Here is a 16,754-nt window from a genome sequence, read left to right as displayed (position 1 = left end):
CTTAGTCACTTGAATAACAACTTTCTCACTGTTTGGTAAAACTTCTCACTAGTTCTGTCTTAGTCCGTTCAGACTGCTATAACAGAAAACCATATACTGGGTGGCTTATAAACAACAGAAATTTATTTCTTATAGTTCTAGAGGCTGGCAAGTACAAGATCAAGGTGCCGGCAGATTTTGGTGTCTGGTGAGGGCCCACTTTGTCCTTCTTCATAGACTCCGTCTTTTCATCTTTTGCTATGTCCTCATGTGGAGGAAGGGGCATGGAATCTCTCTGAAGTCTCTTTTGTAAGAGTACTAATTCTATTCATGGTGGCAGAGCACCTCCCTAAGGCCTCACCTCCTGATACCATCACATTGAGGAATAGATTTCAATATATGAATTTCAGAGGGACACATTCAGTCTATAGCAAGTTCTTTCTCTTCAAAATTTTTTTCAAATCCTGATTCATGGAACTAGCTGGAACCTATTGTATTCTTTGTATTTATGCTCCCACATTTCAGTAATTCCATGGCTATTAAGTGTAGGCTTCCTCGGATTCTGTTTGATATGTTAAGTGTTCTATTCCTTTTCATCAGGGAATTCTATGTAATCACTGGGGCATAGTATCCTTTCCCTTCAGCCTAACCACTTGCCTATCTTTTTCCCTTCAATTTTATTTTCTCTTGGCCTGTGGGAATGTATTTTCCCTACATTTTTAGAAGAAAAATTTGATAATTTATGTTTGAGATCTCCTTTTTAAATTTTTTCATCTAAATTTCTTCACATAGAGGACTGTAGCATTTCTTCAAGAAGAAAATTGATGCCACATTTTCTTTTTCTGTCTAATCCTCATCGGGCTTTTTCCTTCTCTTTTGAAAGATTCCTTCATTCCTGTTTTAGATTTCAAACTTGATTATTAATTCATCATGTACTGAATTCTCCCATACTCTCAGTATCCTGTCTCTTGTTTATTGTTATTAATAGATTTATTTCTGTTATCATTCTTATTTATTCCTATGACTTTCATTCCTATATATGCATGCACAGGTACATATTCACATACTCATGTGAGTCTGCCTGCTTGCATGCTCACACCTATGTACATCTGCCTCCTCACTCCCACATACCATCTATAGTTGCCATAAATCGGTGAATAAATTCATTGCCAGATCTGGTGAAGTTCCCAGGGAGGTCTTTATAACATTTGTTTAGCTTTGTTGGTTAAACTAGATAAATTATATTGTTAAATGTCTTTTATTTATAAAAGTAGTTTATGTGCCAGCTCCCTATACATACAAGAATGCTATAAATTACATCAGCGTTTCTGTTTCCCCAATTATGAAAGTCAGTTATCTATTTTTTTTTTTAATTAGAAGGATGCAAGATCTAATTATTTGGTACCTAAGGTTTATTTTCATGATGTCATGTTGGTTTCAGGAATTCTAGTACTAGTAGGGCCATCTTTGTGGAGGTATATCCATTGTTATCAAGATCTATTAACTATTTTATTTGGCTGTTATGGTATCTGGAGAAGGGATGACAGTATACTACTGTTTCATCAGCCTCAGAATATTCTGGCAGTGAATTAAGAACTAGATTAAGGAAGAGGGGAGGATAATGGGAACTCAGGAGAAAATGGAACAGAAGAGAACCTTCCTATGATCAAAAGCTAGAAACTAAGCCAAATAGGTTTATGGAAAGTACAATACATTTCAGGTCCAGGGTTCTTTATGGATTCAGTGGGGGTTACCAATCCAGTGGAACTAGACAAGGTACACCTTTGGGGATGCTGAGAGACAATAATGTAACTCCATTAAATAGAAATTTAAACTTGACTTGAATTACTCAACAGCTGCCATCTTTATCCTGCTGGTTCCTACCATATTCTTCCAATATAACATGATTATAAATTGTCAGGTGCCATGTTTTCAATGTGTAACCATCTTCACTAAAATCTCATTTGCCTCTGTTGATTAAATCATGGTATTAATGAAATCACACTTTGCCTTCTTTAGAAGCCAGTTAAATTGGATCAATTTCATGATCTCAAACTTTTTTTTTTTTTTTTTGGCGGTACGCGGGCCTCTCACTGTTGTGGCCTCTCCCGTTGCGGAGCACAGGCTCTGGACGCACAGGCTCAGTGCAGTGGCCATGGCTCACGGGTCCAGCCGCTCCGCGGCATGTGGGATCTTCCCAGACCGGGGCACGAACCCGTGTCCCCTGCATCGGCAGGTGGACTGTCAACCACTGTGCCACCAGGGAAGCCCCATGATCTCAAACTCTTGCTAGTAATCTCATAATTTCATATTGCTGATTGGGTATCTGATTCCTCTACTATATTTTTAACTACTTCAGAGCAAGGACCATTTCTGATTTATTTTTGTAGGTTCCAGATTGTATAGCAATCTTGTCAGAGCAGGCATCAATAAAGATTAATTGCATGCTGTTGATCCTGAGGAACACTAGTGAGAAATTAGCATCGACCCATCATGATTAATGGAAAAGGAAAATTGGAAAACAATAATGGATTGCTAATGTCAGTTTGTGCATGAAAGATAACCTATTTTTATATTTTTTTAATATTTAATTTATTTATTTATTATTTTTGGCTGCGTCGGGTCTTAGTTGCGGCATGTGGGATCTTCGTTGCGGTATGTGGGATCTTTCATTGCAGCACGGGCTCTTTTTTTTTTTTTTTTTGCGGTACGCGGGCCTCTCACTGTTGTGGCCTCTCCCGTTGCGGAGCACAGGCTCCGGATACGCAGGATCAGCGGCCATGGCTCATGGGCCTAGCTGCTCCGCGACATATGGGATCTTCCCAGACCGGAGCATGAACCTGTGTCCCCTGCATCGGCAGGCAGACTCTCAACCACTGCGCCACCAGGGAAGCCCCAGCACGGGCTCTTTGTTTCAGTGCACAGCCCTCTCTCTAGTTGTGGGGTGCAGGTTTTCTCTCTGGTTGTGGCGTGGGCTCCAGAGCACCTGGGCTCTGTAGTTGTGGTGCACAGGCTCCAGAGCATATGGGCTCTGTAGTTTGCAGCACACGGGCTCTCTGGTTGAGGCACACGGGCTCAGTAGCTGTGGTGCGGGCTTAGTTGCCCCGTAGCATGTGGGATCTTAGTTCCCTGACCAGGGATTGAACCCGTGTTCCCTGCACTAGAAGGTGGATTCTTTACCACTGGACCACCAGGGAAGTCCCACAACAACCTATTTGTAAATAACACTTTTTTTAAAGTTTTTCTGATTATAGAAGTGAATACACATGAAATATAGAAATATTTGTTAACACAGAAAAACATAAAGAAGAAAAGTTAAATTGTCTGTCACCTCTTTTACACTATTAAACTAAAAGTTTCCTTTTTCATTTGTAGAGAAAAACCATTAGGTCTTTTTCTTACAACTGTATTGGTTTTCCCTGCTTTCTCAGTCTTTTTATGCTACCCAGATCTGACCTCTATTCTTGAGTGATACTGTTCCACTGACATTATTTTAGATCTTGACCCACCTGTCTCTACTTAAAACTTAATCCTTAATTTGCTTTGGTTTTTATTGCAATTTTTTCATTATCTTTGGAATGCCAAATTACCAGTTCTCACTTAACTTTGGAAAATTGAGTCTTCATTTCTTCATCCTGGAAGCCTAAGATCAAATCTATAATCTCAGTAGTTTTATTACTCAGCATTTTACTCCTACTGATGTCTTCTGGTTTGTCCTCTTGGTTTCCATTAGGTTTCTTGATGCTTCTCAATTCTGTGCTTCTTTTTTGTTGGGGATTTTTTTTTTTTTTAGTATTCAGTTCACTGATCCTTATTCCAGACACTTTGTGAAAGTTGCCTACTTTAAGGTAACACTTTTTGATCAAATCTGTCTGTGAAGTAATTCTTTTCACAGTCAACATCTCACGCATATAAAACTATATGTCACCTTTTCAGCAATATTTTGTCTTAAGTACATCACTTAACACAAATTGAGAGTTCTCACAGCAGAAACTATGCATACACTTTATCTTGCTAAGTACAGTGTACTGGCTTGTAATAACAGCTAGTTCTGTCCCTGTTATGCCATCACCTGCTGCCTTGGAAATCATAATGCACATAAAATTGCCATGAGGCAGTGGAATTGAACAACTTTTTCCTTTGCTTTTTTCCCCAGGTCACAGGAAAGGTTTAAATTTGATTTCCTAACGGCCTATTTTTTTTCTTTAGTATCAAAGAACATAGATTATGAAGTGATAATTAACTTGATTTGGAGCCGTGTAATCCAATAAACAGCTGGTTTTAATAGCTTTCATTATAAATTGTGCCTGAGGTTTAATAATTAGGCTGTTTGATTTGTCTCAAGTGCTTATAACCCTCACATTTGCAGCCAAATTTTATGTTGGAAGTTAAGATGTTTTCTCTGATATTGAAACTCCAGGTATATATCCCAGAACAGAATTCAAATTTAAGCAAATTAATATAGACAAAACTTACTGTGATTTAGTATTAGTTGAATATCCTAATTTAAATGAAATCATAATAAAATGTATACAGCATATTGAGATTTGAAATAAGGATTGAGTTTTCAAATCCACCAGAAGAAGGTTAGAAACATTCGCATTTTATTCTGGCTCAGGAAGTTATTGAGACCTCCAAGAAACCATTAGTTTTCAAATGTTTTGAGGTTAAGTTATCCTTAGACTTCACTTTTTAAGCTCCAGAATCTAGCTCTTATTTTAGATTGAAATAGAGATGATTTTAAAGAATAACAAATTAAATTTATCTGCTGTAATTACACTTTTTTTCAGGGAACACTCAGAGAAGCTTTATTGAACTCAGTTTGAACCTGTTATTCTGAGTATTACTTACTTATGAAAAATGTAATTTCTTCAAAATGTTTTCTGATCCTGAATGTCATGTTGGATATTGTAGAATTCAGTACAGACTGCAGATTAAACAGAAGGCAAAACATTTTATAAGTCGTAAGAATTTTTGTATTTAGTCACAAGATGAGGTCATGAGCAGATGAGCCGAAATCCCTCTCCCCTAATAGAATAAAAGAAAAATTTTTTTTAAACAGGCTTCTGAGGTATGGTTCTTCTTTTGGTTTTTGATAATACATTACATTTATGTAGAGGCAACAGTCAAGCCCTAGTTTTCTAACTAAATTCAATGTTCTAGCCATTAAATGCCACATTACTTCCCAATATAATTTGAATTGGTGTCCTTGCCCTCCTCTGTAAAATGGACCTAATACTAACTTATTTAGAAAATTCTAAAGATTATAGCAATCCCAGTGGAATAAGTAAAAATCATAACTCATGTTTTAACCTGCTTCTAGAGGCGTTTGGTAAGTCCAAGCATTAGGACTTAACCAAATAAAAGTTAGCAGTGAGTGATACATTCTATGCTTTAGGACAGGTATTCTCCTGATCATTTGTTACTTCCCCAGTTGGTGGTTGGTGCAGTGGAGATGCCATTTCCAGTGTTGAACGATATGATCCACAGACCAATGAATGGCGAATGGTAGCTTCAATGAGCAAAAGGCGATGTGGAGTTGGGGTCAGTGTTCTTGATGACCTGTTATATGCAGTAGGAGGCCATGATGGGTCCTCTTATCTCAATAGTGTTGAAAGGTAAGTAGGGTCAATTTGAAATTTTTTTCTCTTCTATTCATATTGTTTTGTTTGAGATGTTAATTAGAAACAGATGTAACGTGTTGCTTTAGTTTTGTGTCTGTGGCACTAGCTGGCAGCCTAGACCACTTACTGTGACATACAAGTCCTTTATGATCTGACCTCCACCTGTTTCTCCAGTCTGTCTCCCCTGGCACACCACTATTCCCTAAACACGCTAGTGCAGATCCACCAAATTGTTTGCAGTTCCTTAGACATGCTGTCCTCTTTCGTGCCTCTTTGCCTATATATATGCATGCTGTTCGTTCTTCCCTGGAATATCTTTTCAAGATTCAAATGTTACTTCTTATATAAAGCCTTCCTTCTCTGGCACCATAGAGACAGGTTAGTTACTCAGTCCTCTGATCTTTCACAAGTATTTTGAACATACTTGTACATATCACATTGGCTGTAATTGTTTATTGAAATGTCTTTTCCCATATCTGTGACAATGCCTGGCACATTAGAAACCTACAATAATTTATTTTTTAATAACTTCTAGGTTCTTGTTCTCATCCAACCCTTTTTCATTCAGCTGTGTTCTTGATACTTACCAAACATATCTATGAAACCCTGCAGCATATCAAGATCTAGAGATACAGATTGTATAGTTGGAAAGAAAAAACAACAACAACAGAGGGATCAGCTCCATAGAAGTTTTTAAAAAAAAAAAGCACACTTAAAAACAAATTGAGTTAACTAAATAAGGGTGGAAATGATTACATATTTACAACTTAATAACAGTGAAGCCCATGAATATCAATATGTGTGGTCTGCAACTAAAGTAATATTCAGAGGCAGATTTATATACATTATAACTTATGTGCATTCATTTGAAAATAAGAAAGACGAGAAAATAAATCATGCTTTTAAATAAAAAAAGTTTAAAAATGAAGAGGGGGACCTTCAAGATGGTGGAGGAGTAAGACATGGAAATCACCTCGCTACCCACAGATACATCAAAGATATAGCTACAAGTGGAACAACTCCTACAGAACATCTACTGAATGCTGGCAGAAGACCTCAGACTTCCCAAAAGGGAAGAAAATCCCCACGTACCTGGGTAGGGCAAAAGGAAAGAGGAAAAACACAGACAAAAGAATAGGGATGGGACCTGCACCTCTGGGAGGGAGCTGTGAAGGAGGAAAAGTTTCCATACACTAGGAAGCCCCTTCACTGGCGGAGACGGGGGGTGGAGGGGGAAGCTTCAGAGCCACGGAGGAGAGCACAGCAACAGGGGTGCAGAGGTCAAAGCGGAGAGATTCCTGCACAGAGGATCGGTGCCGACCAGCACTCACCAGCCTGAGAGTCTTGTCCGCTCACCCACTGGGGAGGGTGGGGGCTGGGAGCTGAGGCTCGGGCTTCGGAGGTCAGATCCCAGGGAGAAGACTGGGGTTGGCTGCATGAACACAGCCTGAAGGGGGCTAGTGCGCCACAGCTAGCCAGGAGGGAGTCCGAGAAAAAGTCTGGACCTGCCAAAGAGGCAAGAGACCATTGTTTTGGGTGCACAAAGAGAGGCAATTCCTTCCCTCTGTGCCCACAGAAGGCAGAGCACTGCCTAAGCGAGCTTCAGAGATGGACGCAAGCTGCGGCTATCAGCTTGGATCCCAGAGATGGGCATGAAATGCTAAGGCTGCCGCCGCCGTCCACTAAGAATCCAGTGTGCAAGTACAGGACACTATCCACCACCCACCGTGGGAGCCTGTGCAGCCTGCCACTGCCAGGGTCCCATGATCCAGGGACAACTTCCCCAGGAGAACACACGGCATGCCTCAGGCTGTTGCAATGTCACACTGGCCTCGGCTGCCACAGGCTCACCCCGCATTCCCATTATGACTACCGTACCCCTCCCTCCACCCAGCCTGAGTGAGCCAGAGCCCCCTAATCAGGTGCTGCTTTAACCCCCTCCTGTCTGGATGGGGAAAAGGTGCCTCAGGTCTGGGTGGGGAACAGATGCCTAAGGGTGACCTACACACAGAGGTGGGACCAAAACCAAAGCTGAACCCCAAAAGCTGTGCAAAGAAAGAAGAGAAAGGGAAGTTTCTCCATGCAGCCTCAGGAGCAGTGGATTAAATCCCAACAATCAACTTGGTGTACCCTGCATCTGTGGAATACCTGAATAGACAACAGATCGTCTCAAAATTGAGGTGGTGGACTTTAGGAGCAACTGTAGACTTAGGGTTTGCTGTCTGCAGCTGACTTGTTTTTGATATTTATGTTTATCTTAGTTTAGTTTTTAACACTTGTTATCATTGGTGGATTTGTTTATTGGTTTGGTTGCTCTCTTTTTTTAATTATTATTTTTTATGTTAATTTTTTTATGTACTTTATTTTATTTTACTTTATTTTTTTCTTTCTTTTTTCCTCCCTTTTCTTCTGAGCCATGTGACTGACAGGGTGTTGGTGCTCCGGCCTGGTGTCAGGCCTGAGCCTCTGAGGTGTGAGAGCCAAGTTCAAGACACTGGACCACCAGAGACCTCCTGGCCCCACGTAATATCAATCAACACTGAGATCCAGCTCCACTAACAGAGAACTATGCAGCTGATGAAGCAGCAAGGTAAAAACCCACCAGACCCAACAAATGAAGAGGGAATAGGAAGTCTACATGAAAAAGAATTCAGAGTAATGACAGTAAAGATGATCCAAAATCTTGGAAATGGAATGGAGAAAACACAAGAAATGTTTAACAAGGACCTAGAAGAACTAAGGAGCAAACAAACAATGATGAACACCACAATAAATGAAATTAAAAATTCTCTGGAAGGAATCAATAGAATAACTGAGGCAGAAGAACAGATAACTGACTTGGAAGAGAAAATACTGGAAATAACTACTGCAGAGCAGAATAAAGAAAAAAGAATGAAAAGAATTGAGGACAGTCTCAGAGACCTCTGGGACAACATTAAACGCACCAACATTCGAATTATAGGGATCCCAGAAGAAGGAGAGAAAAAGAAAGGGTCTGAGAAAATATTTAAAGAGATTATAGTTGAAAACTTTCCTCACATGGGAAAGGAAAGTCAATCAAGTCCAGGAAGCACCGCAAGTCCCATACAGGATAAATTCAAGGAGAAACATGCCAAGACACATATTAATCAAACTATCGAAAATTAAATTCAAAGAAAAAATATTAAAAGCAGCAAGGGAAAAGCAACAAATAACATTCAAGGAAATCCGCCATAAGGTTAACAACTGATCTTTCAGCAGAAATTCTGCAAACCAGAAGGGAGTGGCAGGACATGTTTAAAGTGATGAAAGGGAAAATCCTACAACCAAGATTACTCTACCCAGCAAGGATCTCTTTTAGATTCAAGAGAGAAACTAAAACCTTTACAGACAAGCAAAAACTGAGAATTCATCACCACCAAACCAGCTTTACAACAAATGCTAAAGGAACTTCTCTAGGCAGGAAACACAAGAGAAGGAATAGACCTACAAAAACAAACCCAAAACAATTAAGAAAATGGTAAGAGAAACATACATATCGATAATTACCTTAAATGTAAATTGATTAAATGCTCCAACCAAAAGACATAGACTGGCTGAATGCATACAAAGACAAGACCCGTGTATATGCTGTCTACAAAAGACCCACTTCAGACCTAGGGACACATACAGACAAAGTGAGGGGATGGAAAAAGATATTCCATGCAAATGGAAATTGAAAGAAAGCTGGAGTAGCAATTCACATATCAGAAAAAATAGACTTTAAAATAAAGACTATTACAAGACACAAAGAAGGACACTACCATAATGATCAAGGGATCAATCCAAGAAGAAGATATGACAATTGTAAATATTTATGCACCCCAAATAGGAGCATCTCAATACATAAGGCAAATGCTAACAGCAATAAAAGGGGAAATCAACAGCAACACAATAATAGTAGGGGACTTTAACATCCCACTTTAACCAATAGACAGATCATCCAAAATGAAAATAAATAACGAAACACAAGCTTTAAATGACACACTAGACAAGATGGACATTAATTTTTATGTATAGGACATTCCATCCAAAAACAACAGAATATACTTTCTTATGTGCTCATGGAACATTCTCTAGGATAGATCATATCTTGGGGCACAAATCAAGCCTTGGTAAATTTAAGAAAATTGAAATCATATCAACTGTCTTTTCCGACCACAATGCTATGAGACTAGATATAAATTACAGGGAACAAACTAAAAAATCCAAACACATGGAGGCTAAACAGTATGCTACTAAATAACCAAGAGATCACTGAAGAAATCAGAGAGGAAATCAAAAAATACCTAGAAACAAATGACAATGAAAGCATGACAACCCAAAACCTATGGGATGCAGCAAAAGCAGTTCTAAGAGGGAAGTCTATAGCAATATAATCCCACCTCAAGAAACAAGAAAAATCTCAAATAAACAACCTAACCTTAAACCTAAAGCAATTAGAGAAAGAAGAACAAAAAACCCCCAAAGTTAGCAGAAGGAAAGAAATCATAAAGATCAGATCAGAAATAAAACAAAATTGATAAACCGTTAGCCAAACTCATCAAGAAAAAAAGGGAGAAGACTCAAATCAACAGAATTAGAACTGAAAAAGAAGAAGTAACAACTGACACTGCAGAAATACAAAGGATCATGAGAGATTACTACAAGCAACTATATGCCAATAAATTGGACAACCTGAAAGAAACAGACAAATTCTTAGAAAAGCACAACCTTCTGAGACTGAACCAGGAAGAAATAGAAAATATAAACAGAACAATCACAAGCACTGAAATTGAAACTGTGATTAAAAATCTTCCAACAAACAAAAGCCCAGGACCAGGTGGCTTCACAGGTGAATTGTATCAAACATTTAGAAAAGAGCTAACACCTATCCTTCTCAAACTCTTCCAAAATATAGCAGAGGGAGGAACACTCCCAAACTCATTCTACGAGGCCACCATCATCCTGATGCCAAAACCAGACAAAGATATCACAAAAAAAGAAAACTACAGGCCAATATCACTGATGAACATAGATGCAAAGATCCTCAACAAAATACCAGCAAACAGAATCCAACAGCACCTTAAAAGGAGCACACACCATGATCAAGTGGGGTTTATCCCAGGGATGCAAGGATTCTTCAATATATGCAAATCAATCAATGTGATACACCAAATTAAATTGAAGAATAAAAACCATGGGATAATCTCAATAGATGCAGAAAAAGCTTTTGACAAAATTCAACACCCATTTATGATAAAAACTCTCCAGAAAGTAGGCATAGAGGGAACCTACCTCAACATAATAAAGTCCGTATATGACAAACCCACAGCCAACATCATTCTCAATGGTGAAAAACTGAAACCATTTCCTCTAAGATCAGGAACAAGACAAGGTTGCCCACTCTCACCACTGTTATTCAACTTAGTTTTGGAAGTTTTAGCCACAGCAATCAGAGAAGAAAAAGAAATAAAAGGAATCTAAATCGGAAAAGAAGAAATAAAACTGTCACTGTGTGCAGATAACCTGATATTATACATAGAGAATCCTAAAGATGCTACCAGAAAACTACTAGAGCTAATCAATGAATTTGGTAAAGTAGCAGGATACAAAATTAATGCACAGAAATCTCTTGCATTCCTATACACTAATGATGAAAAATCTGAAAGTGAAATAAAGAAAACACTCCCATTTACCATTGCAACAAAAAGAATAAAATACCTAGGAATAAACCTATCTAAGGAGACAAAAGACCTGTATGCAGAAAACTATAAGACACTGATGAAAGAAATGAAAGATGATACAAAAAGATGGAGAGATGTACCATGTTCTTGGATTGGAAGAATCAACATTGTGGAAATGACTGTACTACCCAAAGCAATCTACAGTTTCAGTGCAATCACTATCATATTACCAATGGCATTTTTCACAGAACTAGAACTAAAAGTTTCACGATTTCTACTGAAACACAAAAGACCTGAATAGCCAAAGCAATCTTGAGAAAGAAAAATGGAGCTGGAAGAATCAGACTCCCTGACTTCAGACTATACCAAAAGCTACAGTAATCAAGACAGTATGGTACTGGCACAGAAATAGAAATATTTATCCATGGAACTGGATAGAAAGCCCAGAGATAAACCCACGTACATATGGTCACCTTATCTTTGATAAAGGAGGCAGGAATATACAGTGGAAAAAAGACACCTCTTCAATAAGTGGTGCTGGGAAAACTGGACAGCTACATGTAAAAGAATGAAATTAGACCCCTCCCTTACACCATACACAAAAGTAAACTCAAAATGGATTAAAGACCTAAATGTAAGGCCAGACACTATAAAACTCTTAGAGGAAAACATAGGCAGAACACTCTATGACATAAATCACAGCAAGATCCTTTTTGATCTACCTCCTAGAGAAATGGAAATAAAAACGAAAATAAACAAATGGGACCTAAGGAAACCTAAAAGCTTTTGCACAACAAAGGAAATCATAAGCAAGACGAAAAGACAACCCTCACAATGGGAGAAAATATTTGCAAACGAAGCAACTGACAAAGGATTAATCTCCAAAATATACAAGCAGCTCATGCAGCTCAATATCAAAAAAACAAACAACCCAACCGCAAAATGGGCAGAAGACCTAAATAGACGTTTCTCCAAAGAAGATATACAGATTGCCAACAAACACATGAAAGGATGCTCAACATCGCGAATCATTAGAAAAATACAAGTCAAAACTACAATGAGGGGGCTTCCCTGGTGGCGCAGTGGTTGAGAGTCCGCCTGCCGATGCAGGGGACACGGGTTTGTGCCCTGGTCCGGGAAGATCCCACATGCCGCGTAGCGGCTGGGCCTGTGAGCCATGGCTGCTGAGCCTGCACGTGCGGAGCCTGTGCTCCGCAACGAGAGAGGCCACAACAGTGAGAGGCCTGCGTACCACAAAAAAATAAAAATAAACAACTACAATGAGGTATCACCTCACACTGGTCAGAATGGCCATCATCAAAAAATCCACAAGTAATAAATGCTAGAGAGGGTGTAGAGAAACAGGAACCTTCTTGCACTGTTGGTGGGAATGTAAATTGATATGGAGAATGGTATGGAGGTTCCTTAAAAAACTAAAAATAGAACTACCATATGACCTAGCAATCCCACTACTGGGCATATACCCTGAGAAAACCATAATTCAAAATGAGTCATGTACCACAATGTTCATTGCAGCTCTATTTACAATAGCCAGGAGATGGAAGCAACCTAAATGTCCATCGACAGATGATTGAATAAAGAAGATGTGGCACATATATACAATGGATTATTACTCAGCCATAAAAAGAAACAAAATTGAGTTATTTGTAGTGAGGTGGATGGACCTAAATTCTGTCATACAGAGTGAAGTAAGTCAGAAAGAGAAAGACAAATACCGTATGCTAACACATATATATGGAATCTAAAAAAAAAAAAAAAAAAGGTTCTGATGAACCTAGGGGCAGGACAGGAATAAAGACAGACATAGAGAATGCACTTGAGGACATGGGGAGGGGGAAGGGTAAGCTGGGGCGAAGTGAGAGAGTGGCATGGACATATGTACATTACCCAATGTAAAATAGATAGCTAGTGGGAAGCAGCTGCATAGCACAAGGAGATCAGCTCGGTGCTTTGTGACTACCTAGAGGGGTTAGATAGGGAGGGTGGAAGGGAGATGCAAGAGAGAGGGGATATGGGATATATGTGTACGTGTAGCTGATTCACTTTGTTATACAGCAGAAACTAACCAAACATTGTAAAGCAACTATACTCCAATAAAGATGTTAAAAAAAAAATGAATATACTCTTTGCTCCGTGATTCTGCTTCTCATCATCCATTGCACAAGGAGAAATATACAAGGGTGATTACTGTTTTTAATAACAAAATGTCACAATGTAAGGATACATCAATAGAAATATGATTTAAATAATATATGGCACACACAATATAATTAAATAGTTCAAGAGAAATCTAGAGCTATATCTATTATGAATAGATCTCAGAAATATATTGAGTGAAAAAGTAATGCATAATATGTGGCATTATTTATGTACAGAAAACATGCTTGCATATAAAGAAATATATATATGTGGATAGATATATACCTATTTAAAAGAATTTTACCAAAAAATCTTGAAGGATGTACACGAAATCAAAATGGGAAAAGAACAGAAGTTGGGTGGAACTCAAAGAGAATTTTAGCTTTATCTATAACATTCTGAAAAAAATTTTTAAAGAAAATATATTTATATGTAACTTTTTAAGTAAAACTGAATTTCAAAAACTATATATAAATTAGACTATCACATATTTAGTTATTTATCAGCCCATATTTGGGGAAAGAATATGTATATCATATATCATTGCATGTATAAACATAGCCCTCTTTGTGTAATACGAACTGTGTTCTTGACATGTTCTCTGCAGGTATGACCCCAAAACAAACCAATGGAGCAGTGATGTTGCTCCTACAAGCACCTGCAGGACAAGTGTTGGTGTGGCTGTGCTTGGAGGCTTTCTCTATGCTGTGGGTGGCCAGGATGGAGTGTCTTGCCTCAACATCGTTGAGAGGTGATTTTTTTAAAGTCATTTTCAGTTTTTTAAAAGAAACAATTTAGGACACTAGGGATTCACTATTCAGTAGATTTCCCATGGGCTTTAAGGAAAAAGTTTTCAGTTAACTTTAAAGTCTAGGAAGATGAAAGATATAACCCAGTTTTTTAAATTATGTGTTACACTGACTGAGCCTAACATTGAAGTGTTGGAATCATATTTTAAATTTCATTTTATATATGATATCAAGGATACCACTTCTGAAATCTGTTCTGATTTTTTTTCCCCAGTAATTGGAATAACTTTGCTCAGACTTCCTCCAGAAAAAATGATTAAAGCAATCATTCTTTGTGTAGCATACCTTATAAAAACTCCAAGGTATTTTGTATGTGGATTCTCATTAATTCTTTTTTTAAGTTTTTATTTATTTGTTTGTTTATTTTGGCTGCGCTGGGACTTTGTTGTGGCACGCAGGGTCTTTGTAGCAGGGCTTCTCTAGTTGCGGCGTGCAGGCTCAGTAGTTGAGGCATGCCGGCTCTCTAGTTGCGGTATGTGGGATCTTAGTTCCCCAACCAGGGATCAAACCCAGGCCCCCTGCATTGGGAGCATGGAGTCTTACCCACTGGACCACCAGGGAAGTCCCTGGCCCCTCTCATTAATTCTTGAAGTACACTTGGGGAAATCTTGGTGGGTTGCCATAATTTACTGTATACTTTTTTTTTTTCTTTTTGTCTGCGTTGGGTCTTCGTTGCTACACATGGGCTTTTCTCTAGTTGTGGACAGTGGGAGCTACTCTTCCTTGCCATGTGCAGGCTTCTCATTGCAGTGGCTGCTCTTGTTGCAGAGCACGGGCTCTAGGTGCACAGGCTTTGGTAGTTGTGGCTTGCAGGCTCTAGAGCACAGGGTCAGTAGTGGTGCATGGGCTTAGCTGCTCCACGGCACGTGGGATCTTCCCAGACCAGGGCTCAAACCCGTGTCCCCTGCATCAGCAGGCGGATTCTCAACCACTGGGCCACCAGGGAAGCCCCTATTATCAGATTTTTTGAAGCAATACTTTATGCCAGAAGAAAATGGAGTAACATATTTTAGATAGGGTGGAAGGGAGATGCAAGAGGGAGGGAGATGCAACAAAGAATTCTTTGTTGGGTGAGGGAGGGGCTGTCCTGTGCACTATAGGGTGTTTAACAGCATCCTTGGCCTCTACCGATTAAGTGCCACTAGTACATGCCTGGTTGTAATAACCAAAAATGTCCCCAGACGTTGCCACATGTCCTGGGGGGTGGGGTTGGAGGCACAATCACCCCAGTTGAGAACCAGTTGTGCTAGAGCCATCTAGTCACTAGGAACCCTCAAAATTGACCAGCCAAGATGGCTTTCCAGGACAGGGCCCACACTTCTGGGAGCAGAGTCAAAATTGAGCAGGACAAGGACAACAGATACAGTGAAAAGAAGGCCAGGTTAAAAGTAGGAGTATTGAATAAAGCCAATACATCTCAGTAGGCAAACCACTATATTTTTTAATGCTACATGAAAAAAAAAAAAAGAGGGAACTCCATGAAACTGGAAATATTAGCACAAACCACTCTTTCTTCTAAGAGTTCAGGAAAACTCATTTCATGTAAAAATGAGCAACAGAAAGGTGTTGAGGCTAGATCCCATTAAAGTTAATATATGAAGAGAGAATAAGCAGCAATTACGTCTCTATAGAGAATGAAAGCATACCAGAAAGATACAACTACAGAACAGATCAAAACTGTAATCAACTATTTCAAAAATATGCTAAAAGGCATTAGGAAAACAGTGCAAGACATGAAAGCACACAAGTCAGAATCTGAAAAGCTCAGAAATGAGATGACAAAACTCAAAAAAATATTAGAAATGTAAGAAAAAATCACTTTAGAATGAAGGGTTAAATTAGAACAAATAAGCAAAACAGATAATGCCAAAAGACAAATAGAAGGTGAAAAAGAGGAAAGTTTTAAAGTCAAAAAGAAATAAGGAGGTAAAAAGGATTTGAGACAGCAACAAATATTGAAGACAGGTAAAAATCCACTGTACAGATAATAGGAGTCCATGAAGAAGAAAATGAAAACAAAGGAACAGAGCAGATGCTAAAAACTGTGATTCAAAATTATTTTCCTGTTGTAATTTTTTAAAAATTGAAATGGTTTATTGAAATAATACACTATATCCTCTGAATACTGACCCAGAACAATGAACACTAAGATATATTCTAATAAAATTACTGGACCTTAAAGAAAAAGGAAAAAAATACTTTAGTTATCAACAAAATAAATACATGTTACTTATAAGGGAAAAAAATTTAGATTATTATCAGATTTTTTTTTTTTTTTTCGGTATGCGGGCCTCTCACTACTGCGGCCTCTCCCATTACGGAGCACAGGCTCCGGACACGCAGGCCCAGCAGCCACGGCTCACGGGCCCAGCCGCTCCACGGCATACGGGATCCTCCCGGACCGGGGCACGAACCCACGTCCCCTGCATCAGCAGGCGGACTCCCAACCACTGCGCCACCAGGGAAGCCCCTATTATCAGATTTTTTGAAGCAATACT

General features: G+C 38.9%; 2 protein-coding genes across 8 annotated transcripts in view; one reads left to right on the top strand and one right to left on the bottom strand.

The window, feature by feature from the left end:
* The window catches only part of CENPL (centromere protein L), a 104,937-nt gene that overhangs the window by 31,590 nt on the left and 56,593 nt on the right, over positions 1 to 16,754 (bottom strand). For all 5 annotated transcript variants that reach the window (XM_089910968.1, XM_089910980.1, XM_089910970.1 and 2 more), the window contains one exon: positions 1 to 16,754. This exon is cut by the window's left edge and continues 31,590 nt beyond it; it is cut by the window's right edge. The gene's annotated coding sequence lies outside the window, so the exon portion shown is untranslated.
* The window catches only part of KLHL20 (kelch like family member 20), a 78,490-nt gene that overhangs the window by 44,469 nt on the left and 17,267 nt on the right, over positions 1 to 16,754 (top strand). For all 3 annotated transcript variants that reach the window (XM_022565225.2, XM_089910921.1, XM_022565227.3), the window contains 2 exons: positions 5,414 to 5,597; positions 14,055 to 14,198. In XM_022565225.2, coding sequence (XP_022420933.1) covers positions 5,414 to 5,597; positions 14,055 to 14,198 — 328 coding nt within the window. The remainder of the gene's footprint in view (positions 1 to 5,413; positions 5,598 to 14,054; positions 14,199 to 16,754) is intronic.

This window comes from Delphinapterus leucas, chromosome 1 (genome assembly GCF_059928025.1).
Source record: "Delphinapterus leucas isolate spDelLeu-1000000601 "Yukka" chromosome 1, BTC_Dleu_Yukka2, whole genome shotgun sequence".
In the NCBI taxonomy this organism is placed as follows: Eukaryota; Metazoa; Chordata; class Mammalia; order Artiodactyla; family Monodontidae; genus Delphinapterus; species Delphinapterus leucas.
Note: the sequence above shows the minus strand (reverse complement) of the source record. Positions and strands in the feature narration are given on the sequence as shown.